This window comes from Frieseomelitta varia, unplaced genomic scaffold (genome assembly GCF_011392965.1).
Source record: "Frieseomelitta varia isolate USP_RPSP 00005682 unplaced genomic scaffold, Fvar_1.2 scaffold_372, whole genome shotgun sequence".
NCBI lineage: Eukaryota > Metazoa > Arthropoda > Insecta > Hymenoptera > Apidae > Frieseomelitta > Frieseomelitta varia.
This window is the reverse complement of record NW_025110115.1, coordinates 650,456-664,097: the sequence shown is the minus strand read 5'-3', so window position 1 is coordinate 664,097 and position 13,642 is coordinate 650,456. Positions and strand designations below refer to the sequence as shown.

At 30.4% G+C, this 13,642-nt stretch overlaps 4 protein-coding genes across 5 annotated transcripts in view; 3 read left to right on the top strand and 1 right to left on the bottom strand.

Annotated features, from left to right (window-relative positions):
- Window positions 1–2,556, bottom strand: LOC122531089 (DNA-directed RNA polymerase I subunit RPA43). Its single transcript, XM_043658678.1, has 4 exons — window positions 2,155–2,556; window positions 1,853–1,995; window positions 1,593–1,788; window positions 1–1,499 (listed from the first exon to the last, which is right to left on the bottom strand). The coding sequence occupies exons 1-4, from the start codon at window positions 2,343–2,345 to the stop codon at window positions 11–13; spliced, it is 2,019 nt and encodes a 672-aa protein (XP_043514613.1). The 5' UTR covers window positions 2,346–2,556; the 3' UTR covers window positions 1–10.
- A 169-nt stretch (window positions 2,557–2,725) lies between these two features.
- LOC122531088 (breast cancer type 2 susceptibility protein homolog) lies at window positions 2,726–7,336 on the top strand. Of its 2 annotated transcripts, none has more exons than XM_043658676.1 (12): window positions 2,726–4,032; window positions 4,116–4,262; window positions 4,335–4,423; window positions 4,498–4,731; window positions 4,819–4,969; window positions 5,053–5,256; window positions 5,367–5,577; window positions 5,650–5,843; window positions 5,918–6,177; window positions 6,256–6,439; window positions 6,528–6,803; window positions 6,879–7,336. In XM_043658676.1, exons 1-12 carry the CDS (start codon window positions 3,037–3,039, stop codon window positions 7,254–7,256), a joined length of 3,324 nt encoding a protein of 1,107 aa, XP_043514611.1. In that variant the 5' UTR covers window positions 2,726–3,036; the 3' UTR covers window positions 7,257–7,336. The 2 variants fall into 2 exon arrangements, with proteins under 2 accessions (XP_043514611.1, XP_043514610.1); XM_043658675.1 differs by having other exon boundaries at window positions 2,729–4,032; window positions 6,253–6,439.
- A 405-nt stretch (window positions 7,337–7,741) lies between these two features.
- Window positions 7,742–10,844, top strand: LOC122531091. The gene is given in 7 exon segments (XM_043658680.1): window positions 7,742–8,193; window positions 8,347–8,809; window positions 8,952–9,277; window positions 9,358–9,593; window positions 9,683–9,851; window positions 9,914–10,124; window positions 10,127–10,844. Coding segments are annotated over 7 exon segments (1,482 nt in total). The 5' UTR covers window positions 7,742–8,164; the 3' UTR covers window positions 10,175–10,844.
- A 304-nt stretch (window positions 10,845–11,148) lies between these two features.
- Window positions 11,149–13,642, top strand: part of LOC122531084 — a 160,187-nt gene continuing 157,693 nt past the window's right edge. Inside the window, exon 1 of the mRNA XM_043658672.1 lies at window positions 11,149–11,424. Coding sequence (XP_043514607.1) covers window positions 11,301–11,424 — 124 coding nt within the window. The 5' untranslated portion in view covers window positions 11,149–11,300. The remainder of the gene's footprint in view (window positions 11,425–13,642) is intronic.

The following is a 13,642-nucleotide window of genomic DNA, read 5'->3' as shown; positions in this document are numbered from 1 at the left end:
ATGTATATTTTTAAGTGTCCCAATCTGAAAACCTCTCGGTTTTAATTTCAACATTACTGAAATCAAATTCAGATTCATGATTTATGTTCCTAGTTTTATTTAGTTCTGTGGATAATTTTTTTTTATGCTTTTTTCTTTTTTCAGTACTTCGAAAATCACTATTATTAATGTCCGAATTATCAGTCGTTGAACATTTCTCCAATTTTATCTCTTTACTACCTATTATATCTTCATTTACTGCTTTCTTTTTCGAACGTTTTGTGGTATTTGTATTTACTTCATCATTATAAATACTATCATTCGAACTAATATTATGTTTTTTCCTAGGTGAACTACTTACATTGTTTACACATTGTTTTGAATGAATGTCTTCAGTTATATCTTCATTATTACCGAAGTTTTCTTCTTTAATTGCAAAGTTTTTAAATTCATGTTCATTAAATTCTATTTTAATCGTGCTCGTATCTCTAATAGCGTTCTTCGAATGTTTCTTTCGTTTCTTTTTGGTAGTGTTATTTTCATCTTGTGTATCACAAGTAGAACTAGATGCGTCGGGATCTTTTTTTAATGTTTTACTTATTGTTACATAATTCTCGTCTTGGCTGATTTCGGATCCACTAGTTAATTGTTCTTTTTTAATTTTTACATTTTCAAACACAACTTGAGAATCTGAAATATTAGATTTTTTTGAATGCTTCTTTGGTGTAGTCTGTTCACTTTCAGAGGTTTCTAACTTTAAAGGTCTTTTATATTTCTTATATTGTTTCGTTGGTAACTCTTGCGCATCATCATATGTGTATTCATATGTATCATCAAATTGTTCTACTTTAATTTTCTTCGAATCTCTCTTTGAGGTACCATCACTTTTTCTTTTCGTACACTTTTTCTTTATCGTGGATTTATCCTCAAGTATACTTTCATTATCACTTTTGTTATATTCAACTTTAATTTCACTAGTATCATTCTCAGATTTTAGGTAATTTCTAGATGAATTATCTACAAAAGTTTCATCGCATTCATTTACCCAATTTGGAGAACTTTTAATTTTAAATTTCTTTTCAATTTTACTTTTCGGATTACTCAATTCTGATTCTTCATTATTCATTAATTCACCATTTAAGGAAATATCATTCGTATAATGATCATATTCAGATTCTACATTGACTTCAGATTCTACATTGACTTCAGATTCTACATTGACTTCAGATTCTACATTGACTTCAGATTCAGTTTTAGACTCATTTATTTTATTGAACTCTTTATCACGTTTTTTGGCTTTTTTCTTTTTCTCCGATACTTTGGGTTCAATTTCTTCTTTTACTTTTGGTATATCTCCATCAGTATCTTCAGAATCAGTTGTGAAAAATGTATGTTTTCCAGCATGCTCAATATTTTTCTTTGATACGTTATTACTACTGTTACTGCAAATATTATTCTTAGAAGATAATCTTTTATTATTAATGCTTTTTAGCATTAATTTACAGCCATGTAAATAATCACTGAAACAAAAATAAAGATATATGTAAAAATATAAAAGAAAAGATAAGAAAAATAAAAAAAGAAGTAAGAAAATAAAATTTAAATGTACTTACTTTGAATTCAAAACACCGCGAATAAATGGTAACTTGCTATTAAAATCAAGAAGTGTTATTGTAAATCTTACTTCTTGGCCAATTTCAACATTATCACCTGGCCAATCTTCTTCGTCATCCGGTTTAGGAATCGACACGTTAAATGCCTTATGTACAAGAATTCCTATATGATCTAATCCCTTTTTGTTGACTACTCCTGCAAATCTTAGGTTAATAACAAGCAAACAATTGAGAAACCATGTTACAATGAAATGCTTTACCTTTCAATTTACATCCAACTTCTGGTCTGAATACATAAAAGTCTGTTTCAACATCAACGTGAATGAAACATGTATCGTAAAATATTTCTCCCAACGACGTTAGTAATTTCGGATTTCTATAAGCTAATAAAAATCCTTTCAAGCTGCAATAAACGTAACTTTGTAAACACAGTAAAAAGACACGCAGTAAATATAACCTATAAAGAACTATTTCTTTCAGAAATGTCGAACGTTACATAGAATAAAACAAATCTCGAGAACATGCATCTTGCTAAAATTAATAGGAGATTGTGCACACATACTCAGGATCGTAAGAATTCAGATTCGTGCTTAAAATTTCATTCAACGCGGCATTTAAGTTCGTCAAGTGGAATGGGTGTAAGCCAAGGTGCTTTGTAAATTTTTCAAAATAGACGCGGGACTCCTCGTCTTCCACAAGGCCCATAAGTTCTAGGCTGGACCAACTGATCCCACTGTCTGTTTTGAATCTCATGTTAATTGATTCAAACGCGATATAATTATTAATCTCAGTTTCCGGCGTAGCCACATGCAGCAAAACAAAAAGCGTAACAAGGTTAGACGAATGTTTTGCCGCTACTGCAGATCATTGGCAATACCCACAATGACAGACGTTGTCCCAGAGTTTCTAATTATAGGTGTGAATACGATGTAAATTATATTTCCAAGAAAATAAATGTAATTATCTTTTAAAGAAAAAAAAGACATTTAATATCAATACAGTTAATTGACTACATTACAATATCTATAATTAACGAAGTCGAAGAATTTCACATTTTTACTTTTATTTAATTTTGTTTTCATATTGCTAATGAGTAATGAGGAAATAACAAGTTGTCTTTTTCAAATTAATTACTTTATTTTACCGTCTAATAAATAACTTTTGAAAGTTAATTGTCAAAATAGTATTAATCTGAGTTTAAAACGCACAGTAGATGGATTTCCTATGAAAAAAGTCTCTGTCAGATACAGATGGCACTCCTCGACTTATTGTCAAATTTGTCTTTTGTTAGTACATGATACACGTGACAATTATGAAAAATGTTAAATATCGTCAAGTGTTAAAATGTAAGGACGAACGATTTGTAGTGTTGATGTAGTTCAAATATCAATCTATTCGATGAGTATATTTTTGTACCGATTCCACGAGCTTAATAGATATAAGTATGAATAATAGAAACGATAGATCCTCGTTTGGTTTTACTACTGCTAGTGGTAATTCGATCAATGTGTCTGAGAATGCTTTATCGAAAGCAAGAAAACTTTTTGACGAACTCAACGAAACCGAGAGATTTGAAGGATTTGAAGGAGCATTCGAAGCTGAAAATGAAATAAATGCGCGTAATGTGCAGGCGCCGACCGCTGGGTTCCAAACTGCAAGTGGTCAACGCATTAACGTGACCAATGAAGCACTATCAAAAGCAAAGGCTTTATTTCAGGAAGAGATGTCGAAAGATTTTGAAACTGCTATAGCAGTGCCGAAAGCATTGCAGAAACGAAAAATCAAAGACATGGATGATAACGTGTCTTTGAGTAAACCAAAAAAATCTAATGAGTTTAAGAAGCTACGATTCAGTCGTGAGTTTCAGGTTCCAAAAACTGTTTACAGGGACTCGAGGAATATCGAGGAGAAAGAAAATCAAAACACGTCCCTGATACTTGCCGAAGAGAATCTAAATCATCATGTTGAATTTAAATTAAATGATATCGTTAGAACAGAGTTGAACAGGCAAATAGATAGCTCCTCAATTTCGCATGAAGTAGCTAGCGCAGTTGCACTTTTAGCTGACGAAAAGGATTTAGATTTCACAGAACAGTTGTCTCCTAAGGAGAAGAAAGAGGATGATGAAGTTATGGATTTTCCATCTAGTCCTGTAATAGGGGGGCAGTTTATTCTTAAGAAACGAAAGAGTATAGGCAAAAGAAAAAGTACAAATAAATGTAAACTAAATAAACCTGTGGATAATTTGGAGAAATTAACTAACAATTGTGCAAGTTCAAATCAATGTATAAACTCAATAGGAAAGCAAGATTCGACAAATGAAGAAAACCAGTGTGAATCTGTAGTTGCCAATGATTTTGGTGACACTCAGTTAATGATAGACTTTATTAATCAATCTGTAACTATATCACAGAAACGTTTAGAAGCTGCTTTAGATCAAGTAAGTTTCAATATAAAATGTTGTTAATAATGTAAAGAAAAATCCTTTAAAAACAACATCTCAATTTATAATATCTAATGCAGGATAAACAAATTAGTTTAAAGCAAAGAAATAAGCCAAAACCAACAATAAGTAAATTATATTTTCATAGAAAGAGTAATACCAAAAATCGTATATCGTGGAAAGAAATTAGCAAAGGAAAAAAACCTATTCTATGTACATATGAAGAGGTAATGGTAAAGAAATAGATATAATTTTTGATTAATCAATTAAATTTTAATTGCTGATCTTTTTTTTGTTAGCTTATTAACAAAAAATTATCACCTGAAATTTTGAATATAACAGCTGAAAATGCAGTAATGTATAAGTTTCATTGTACAGATTTTTATGGGTGAGACATATTTTGATCAATAATGACTTTTGTGCATTAGCTATTGGATTATAAATGTAATATATATTGTTTAGGCAAAGTATTATGGAAAGTAATATTGATGGTATAAAATTGGAAGATGGAGCTTGTTTAATTATGGATGAAAATGGTTATGTAGGAATTAAAGAAATTAAGAGGTCATTTTTAGCAAGTCCAGGTGTAGATCCTAATCTGCTTCCCACTGGATGGATAGAAAATCATTACAAATGGATTGTATGGAAATTAGCATCAATGGATAGAGTGAAATTAGGTTCTATTACTTTACCAAGGTAGAATTTTTAACTGTTTTTGTAGTTTGAAAATAATAACAAAGAATATAAATTTTATAATACTTATACAAAGGGATTACTTCTTAGAGTGTTAACTCCTGCCAGAGTAATGATGGAATTAAAGTACCGTTATGATAGAGAAATTGATAGATCTCAAAGATCAGCTTTAAGAAAAATATTGGAAAAAGATGATGTTGCAATCAAAAGAATGGTTTTATGTGTGTCATCCATTACTGAAGTAATCTTTTTCTTTTCTAATGTAGATACATTTTTATTTTATTAGGAATCGATATTTACATTTTCTTTTTTTCGTATATATAGTGTGATGACTCTGTTGAAAATAAAAATCTATTAAAACTACCGTTCAAAAAATTGATATTAACAGATGGATGGTACAGTATTCAAGCTTCAATCGATGAGGCAATGATGAAACATGTGATTTCTGGTAAAGTAAAAGAAGGAACAAAATTATTAATGTATGGATCTGAATTATTAAATTGTGATCAAGGATGTCCACCTTTAGAAGTAAATATAATTTTAGATATTTATATAAAATTTTAATGAAAAACATTTTAGATATTTATATAAAATTTTAATGAAAAATATTTAGTACATTAGAGATTATTATCTTTTAGGTTCCAAATAATGTATATTTAAAACTTCATACCAATTCAACAAGAAGAGCAAAATGGGATACGAAGTTGGGGTACATAGTACCATCAGGACCAATATGCGTTAAATTAAAGACCATTTATCCAAATGGTGGTTTAATTGGGAAGATTAAAGTTACAATTGCAAGGGTATATCCAATGTTGTATCATGAAAAAACTTCATCAGGAGAATCTAGTAAGATTCACGTACCTTTAATATTGTCAAATCTTTTCAACCATTTTAAATTATTTTGTTTCATGATTTTAGTTTTTCGAAATACCCGATGCGAAGAAAAAGCCAACATTATTTATGAAAAAGAATGTCGGTCAATAATAGAAGCATTTTATGCAAAAGCAGAGAAATATTTTCATACCGGAAACAGCAAAGATAATGTAAATACAGATAGTATCGATTTAGCAGCGATTGAATGGAATGAAAATTGCGAAAAATTATCTAAAGAGGTAATAACTGATATAATAAAATTGTTTTTTTGTGTCATAATTGATGTATAGATTTTTATATTTATTTGTCATAGGAATTACTTTCAGAACAAGAATTTAAACAATTAATGAGTGATTGTCGCATGAAAGAAGAACAATTTAGGCAAAAATTAGAATCTCGATTACAAGAAAGCTTACCTCCGCCACGACATGTTACACCGCTTTTAAAAATTCGCATAACTGAAGAAGAAACAAATGCTATTCTTTCGATTTGGTCTCCCAGCGAAGAAATTTTAGGTATTTTAAAAGAAGGAAATTGCATATCAGTCTGTCATGTTATGCCTTCAGCAAAAAGGTACTAACTTATTTTTTACATTTCCTTATTATTTTTCATTACAAATCAAATAGTACATAATAATATCTATTGTAGTAGAGGTAACGAATTACTACTAAGTGCAAGTCGAAATGCATTATTTAGACAAGTAAATGTATCTAATAATAATTTTCCTCGAAGAGCGTATACAGCATTGTATGAAATAAATAAGCCAATTTTCTCTCCAGCCTACGGAGAATTCGATACAGTAGGAATTATTATTTCTATTGGAAACGAACCTTATGTAAGTTATTGTTGTAAATATAATATATACATATTAATAAGAAATATTGATTGAAAATTATATTAGTGATATTGTTTTTATTTTGAAGGGTATGAAAAATTTTCAAGCTGTATATCTGGCATATCCACATACAAATTCTCAGTCTTCGTATTTATCAGTACTATTTTGGCATGGAATATCGTTTCATGGATATGCAGAAATTTTGACCGTAGGATCTTTTGTTGCTTGTAGTAATTTAGAATGGCGACGAGCTACGTCATGGAATGTACCAATGGCATATTGCACAGAACGAAGCAATTTTACTCGCAACCCTCGAGATAATCATCTTCAGCAACCTTTTGAGGATTTGAAACGTTTGATAACGGTAAATGTGCTTTGTAATAAATTAACAATAATTTTATGACCTACTAAACTGCATTTTTAAATTATATTTTTAAAGGAGAGTGGTACATATATAGATACGTGTGCAGTAGAAATTTCACAAAAATTACCAAAAAAATCAATAACAAGAAGTAGTTTCGATAAAATTGGATCAGACGAAAATATTAATTCTGACATGCAATTTAATGATCATGCACCTCAGGAATCTTCAAGAAGAAGTTTAACGAGTAACCAACCAGCAAAATCTATTGCTGTACAAAAGCGGCTTGAGAAATTACAATCTTATGGTGAACCATCTAATCTATCTCCAATTATACTTAATAATAGCTCCAAACGAGTATCATTGGAATTTCAATCTCCGTTACGATCAAGAAGTGAAAAATATACGAAAGTTCATACACTATTGAAAGCAAAATTTCCACAAAATCCTAGATGATAGTGCGCATTTTCCATTTCATTTAAATATGTATTAGTTGTTCGTAATATTTTTGTATAATAAATTGTTAGAATATTTAAATATACACAATGTTTTAATTTTATATGTATTATTAATAACTATATTATCATTGTATCGATGATTACGTAAAATGTGAATATTTTTATGTACATAAAAATATATTACGAATTAATTTTTATATTTAACATTATTTAAGAATATGATATATGAAATTTATGAAAACTACTTTATCTCAAAAATTACAAATTAAATTTTAAATTTCTAAAATATATTTGGAAACCTATTTCTATTATGAAACTACAAACTACAGTTTTCTTTTTCCCGCGTTTGTCAAGCAGTTTCACCAACTATTCTCCAATATATTTAAATGTTCTTGCATGAAGATTGTAACAAAGAAAATAATTACTAACTTAATTTTATCTTCAATTCCATATATTATTGTACGTTTTACGGTAATTAATTGTTTCGTTTTAAGCACGATATCGACACACGATACAATATTGAGGTATCCTCTCCCACATTAAATTTATGGAGAAATTTATCGTTTCACATTGACCAATGGTGAATATGTAATTTAGAACTAGGATATATATAAAACTAAATAAGACAAATTGTGCGACGAATCATAAATTTTAGTCGATCAGGTGTTATCTGATGGTAAAGTCGTGTTTTTTGAATTACTCGAAATTAATAAATCATTTATAACTTGATGGCGGTAGAATGATTCAAATTAAATGTTCGGACCGAAGGCCTTCTTTTAAGAAAATAATCAATAAAATTACTTGGATCTATGTAGGTTTCGTGTAATAAGTAACGACGAAAGGATTGTTAGATAAATGATTAAAAGTGACTTCAATTGATTAAAGATACGTTTCAAGAAGCATGAAATGCATAAAAGGAAACTCAAACGTGACACGTATGTCTTTTACAAATAGCAACGATATTTTTTACAAATTTTATATAAAAGTTTATGTTATACAAAAGTTTAACATAATTTACAAATTTTTTTTGTTCCTTAATTTATGTTTTAAATTTTACTCTAACGAAACTTGAATTTACTTTACTATAGATTACCACAAAATATAAGAACTTCTGAAATAACATCAAAAGTGAAAAATTTTCAAGACAATCAAAATGAATCAAGCGATTACTTTCAATTACCAAGTTTACAAAAGAAGAAAACTTGGAGAGACGTTGATGACAATGCATCAACTTGGGATAGGAACAGTACTGCGACAGATGTATTCTGTACCACAGAGATTGAAAATATTGCAACAAAAAAAGTTTTGGAGCAGTGGGAAGCTGTTGAAAATACATTGTATGAAGATGGTGAACAAGTAACCCAAACTGATGTTTTGGAAGAGTGTATACAATGGAGAACACAAATACCACACCTAAGAATAGTAGGAAAAAATACGTTTCTTTCATCTAAAACTAATTGTCAAGATCTGAATATAAATCATAATCAGATAAAGAACAATTCTGATACTAATGTTGAAGAGGTATTTCCAGAGCATAATACTACATTAAAGGTATAGAATATTTTTTATATTATTTACATAAACTAATAGATCTAACAATAATAAGTATTACAAATCATTTTGTCTTTAGAAAGAAAGTTATAGTAAAAAAATTCAATGTAAGAATAGACTATACATAATATATTATTTATAGGAAAGAAAAAGTTCATCAAAACAAAAATTACAAAAAACATCAGAAGATGAAGTATATGATTTGCTTTATGAATATGTAATGTCTCAGCTGTTTCCAAAAAAAGTGAATGAAATTGATTCATTGCATGACGATTTCAATGATGTTTTACACATACGTGCAGCACCTATTCACAGTAATAAAAGTTCTGCGAAAAGTACAAAAGTAAATTGGTTTGAGGAAACAATTTCTCTTGAAAGTAAATTTTCAAATGTTAGTAATAAAGGAGAAGATCATGCTTTACCTACAAAAAAAGAAATTGCTGAAGTGTATACACAAGAAATGCAAAAGTACGTATGAACTGTATTGTAGAATGATAAAATGTTTGCAATGTTGTAACAAAGAATATCAGCTGTTTATTTATTTATAGAAAATACAATAATCCTATGAGTAATGACCGAATAAGAAATGAGAAGGATGAATCAATCATGGAAGATAAGCTTTGTAGGCCACACACTAGTAGAAATAAACTTGGAACTGTTTTTAATGAAAAGATTGTAGTTAGTCCTGTGCCTTATGCTTTGTCAACCAGAGAAAGCTTTTCTACTATAAAAACTACTCCGGTCAAGTTCATAGCACAATCCCTAGAAGTTTCTACCTTTCAAGGCATGTCATACTTTTTTTTAATAATATGTATTACGTATGGAATGTTAAAAATATTTCTACTATTTTGTATGAATGTTATTTTGTATTAGGCTCAAGTAAAAATGTTAATTATTTTAAAAGTTCGAGAAAAAATTCAGCTTCGTCAAAAATTTCAAATTACCAATCTGCATGGCATACACCTGTTTCTCCTGCTGTGTGGCCAAAAAATATAAAGCTTGCTCCACTAGACATGTCACGACTTCCGAGTAGCAGAAATAGGTATGTGAACAACGTTATTTTGTTCATAAAGAATATCTTTCATATTGTTTTTATAATTTTAGGTCCCTAACATCATCGTCAGTAACATTATCTCGTAAAAAGAAACCTTTAAGTCCTATTTCTCGATCTTATCTGCCTGTACAAGTTGTTCATAATAATAGTTGTGAAGGTTTAGAAATTCAAGGGAGACACATAACTCCTGGACAATCTTCTAAGTTAAGCGCGCTTAGTACGAGTTTAGAAAATGTTGGAGGTAATAAAATTAGGAAGAAGAGAAGTCAATCAAAAACGAAGTTACAATGAATCACAATTATGTTAGTTGAAGAAACTGATTTTATAAAATTATTTTTACCTTTGTAAATTGAAATTGTGTTTCATTAGTTTACAAGAATGATATCGTAAAATGCCGTCCACATAACTGAAGGAAAGAATCTTATTTCCTTATTTACATTGATTGCCATTTGTATATTTAAAGCGAACATTTGCGATTACGTTTGTGATATGAAAGTCATGTACGATAAAAATTCTATTATTTATTTTTTTATAGAACATTTAACTAAAAGTGGTGATTTAAAAGTTCAGATAATATTTATAATCTAAGTGTTAGAAAAAGTAGTATTTTATATATTATATAAATATATTGTTATTGTTATATGAGGATAAGGAATCTCAGTATATTACAGTATTAAAATATACTCTAATTTTAAAAAGTGTTCTGCACCATAAACGAAAGGAATAATGTTTAAAAACACATTATTGAAAATAATATAAATTAGTATTCTAATTGTGAAAATATATATTTTAAATACTTCTATTGTTTTAGAAGTGAATATGTTGTAATTAGGTATCTCTACCTCACTCAATGTCTATCTGTTATGTGATTAATGTACACGCTTATGTGCGCAGGTGAATATATTTTTGTAATGCACATATCTGTGTTGTAAATGTACGTGTTTATTGTAAATATATAATAATTAATATATTTAAACAATACTTCTTGGCTTTCAGTTTCATCAAATATTATTTTGATGTTATTAATTTATTATTTTGATGTTAACATTTTCCAGTTATTTATTTACAGTTTTCCATTTATTTATTTACATCCAATTGTTAGTGTTCCATTTATTTATTTACATCCAATTGTTAGTTTTGCATTTAATTTAAGAAATATACGAAAACGCGCGAAAGAAATATTTTGATAGGAAGACGAACTGCGCATACGCGAAGTTCAGCGCGGGGACAGTAAAACCTTTCGTTGAAGGGAAACCTTTTGCTTCCAGTTGCGCGTGGTCTTCGCTAGTGTACGGGAGCAGTGTGCGGTGTGGCAAAATTAATACTCGTATTATTATTATCGCATAGTAGACGTTTCGAAAAAACGTTTTCTCATTTACTCGCGAGTGTTATCTGTATTATATGTTGTAATAAACTGAGAAATTTATTGTTTATCACATGGTGACATACATGAAGGATTTTAACGTATCTTCAGAACCTGGCGGCATGTCCACGTACGTTAGAAATACCGCCAATTATCTGTCAACGTTGACAAGAATCTTGGGCGTGTGTACTGCGATTGGTAAGTGAATAATTATTCTGTTAAATTTAAAACGATTTCAAGATTTTGATACATTGATATAATGGCTCGTATTGTATCTTTTACTTCTTTAAATATTTTGAAACTAAGAATGATATATATATGTATGTGTATAAGAATGATATAGCACACTTGAACAGTTCATTGCTTTTTTACGCGGTTTTATTTATTGTCGCATAAATATATGGAATACATTTCAATTTAATGTAAAGTTCTTAACGAATATTTGTTTTCATGTTTAGTTTACTAAATAAGTTACTAAAGTTTACTAAATAAGTCGGTCGAAAAAAATGGCGTAAAAAGAATTTTATTCAAACGCAGATTTGTTGGATTCTAACACAATTTTTAAGTATTCGATGTATTTCGAGAAAGTCATTTTATTTTATTACATTTCAACATATATTTGTGCCTATAGAAATGCGTTGAAATTCTGTTTCTTAAAAATTAAATATTCAAATCATTGAAATGAAGTTCCTGAAGTGATCGACGAAAGATGTACGTTTGTTCATAGGCGTTCGATATTCGAGAATCGATTTTTCTGCAACTCATAAAAGATACATTAGATACAAAGAATTACAATTTATTTTCATTCTTCTAAGTTTTCAAGTTTAATTTAATTTTTGCACAAATTATGCATTTGCACAAATTACGCGTTTTGCAATGATAATTTAAAAAATAGAAATAAATTTCGAAAATCTGCCGCTAGTAACTAGTCTAGTTTTTATTGTTTCATGGCGACTCTGATCTGCGCAGAATTATGCGCATTAAACGCTAACGATTTGATCACGTTTAGATCCTCGTTCTTAGAATTAGTTTCATCACGCATTTTGGAAACTTGTATCAATGCATGCATTTCAAATTCAGATTTTGAAAAAGAAATTTATATATATATATAATTGTCTGTCGAAAAATATCATTCATCTTCGGAATACTTCTATGTATATGGAAAGATTAATATCGTACGGTTATTATTATTAGAGTATATTAAACTGTTAATATTATACGATAGTTTTGCAGTTTCGAATAATTTTGTAAAAAAAATGTTTAAACTATTTCCGAATAATTCTTCGAGGAGGTATAGAGTCAACTGCAAAATCACTCTAACAAACGACACTTTTTTTAATCCTCCAAAAGACCGGTATTTTCTCATAGAAATGGTGGCTTCTCCCAGAAATTTACGTGCACAACATACGTGTCTCGGTATGTGAAGATTCGTACGGAGTAGGAGCTTCGAAAATTAAACGCCACTTCTGAACAATTTCAATCGCCTGTCGAAGTTTGGAAAAAAGAAAAGAATAAAGGGGGGGGGGGGTGAGAAGTTGCCAGCAACGGAGCTGCAGGAGCATTTAATCGAAACCGTCCAGTCCGCTGACTTAGCGCGAACGAGCTCCAAGCAATTCCGGACTATTAATATTTAGTGCCCCTAAAGAGAGTGGCGCGATAGACTGCCCTCGAGATCTCCCAACGTTGTAAAAACGAAGCGCGGGGAAGAAAGGCTTTCGAGAACGTCCGCGCCACGTTTCTTCCGTTCCGCTCTCGCCGGAAAATTTTCGTTCTTCCTCGATGTTTGCCTCGATGTTTGCGGAACTTTAAAGGCAATCGAGTTTTTCCGAACGTTCTCGCCGGATCTGTGTATCATTTCGCTGGAGCGCGTCGATTGAGAAGCGAAGAGAGAGAAAGAGAGAGAGAGAGAGAGAGAAAGAAAGAAAGAAAAAGAGAGAAATCGCGCGGATTAGCGTCGCATATTTTTCCCTCACGGTTTTCACGGTTTTCCCGCTGTGGGAAAATATTTTCCCCGAGGTTGTGTCTCGATGAAACGGTCGAACGGAGAATGGTTTCGTCGTAAAATGTTTCATTCTTTTTTATTGTCGGTCTCTCTGCCGCGTGACACTGTACTCGTACACAGGCACGCGGTGATTTTAGCGTGTTTTTGTTGATCACTGACGCATCGTGGACAAACTTAATTATCAGCGACGACGCTGAGGGCGTCACAATATTGACGCAACAATGCAAGAATGAAACGAATGGTGCAACTTTGCCAAAATTGTCTCGAGCGTATCTTGTTCTATCGATGTTTGCTTATCGAGTTTTCATCGTTGGAATTTCATTTTTCTCCGTATTTGCCCCGGTGTGCGATTACATTTACCTTTCCCCTTTTTTTCTCTCTATCTTGCTTTTTCTTCGCTCTGTTTACGCGAAA

What these genes read in the sequence shown, in the direction of transcription:
- LOC122531089 (XM_043658678.1), bottom strand. Translation starts at nt 2,345, where the DNA reads ATGAGATTCAAAACAGACAGTGGGATCAGTTGGTCCAGCCTAGAACTT. An exon ending in AGTTGGATGTAAATTGAAAG is followed by an intron (nt 1,789 to 1,852) that starts GTAAAGCATTTC and finishes TAAGATTTGCAG; the next exon opens with GAGTAGTCAACAAAAAGGGA. An exon ending in CGCGGTGTTTTGAATTCAAA is followed by an intron (nt 1,500 to 1,592) that starts GTAAGTACATTT and finishes TTTTTGTTTCAG; the next exon opens with TGATTATTTACATGGCTGTA.
- LOC122531088 (XM_043658675.1), top strand. Translation starts at nt 3,037, where the DNA reads ATGAATAATAGAAACGATAGATCCTCGTTTGGTTTTACTACTGCTAGT. An exon ending in GTTATGCCTTCAGCAAAAAG is followed by an intron (nt 6,178 to 6,252) that starts GTACTAACTTAT and finishes TATCTATTGTAG; the next exon opens with TAGAGGTAACGAATTACTAC. An exon ending in CTATTGGAAACGAACCTTAT is followed by an intron (nt 6,440 to 6,527) that starts GTAAGTTATTGT and finishes TTTATTTTGAAG; the next exon opens with GGTATGAAAAATTTTCAAGC.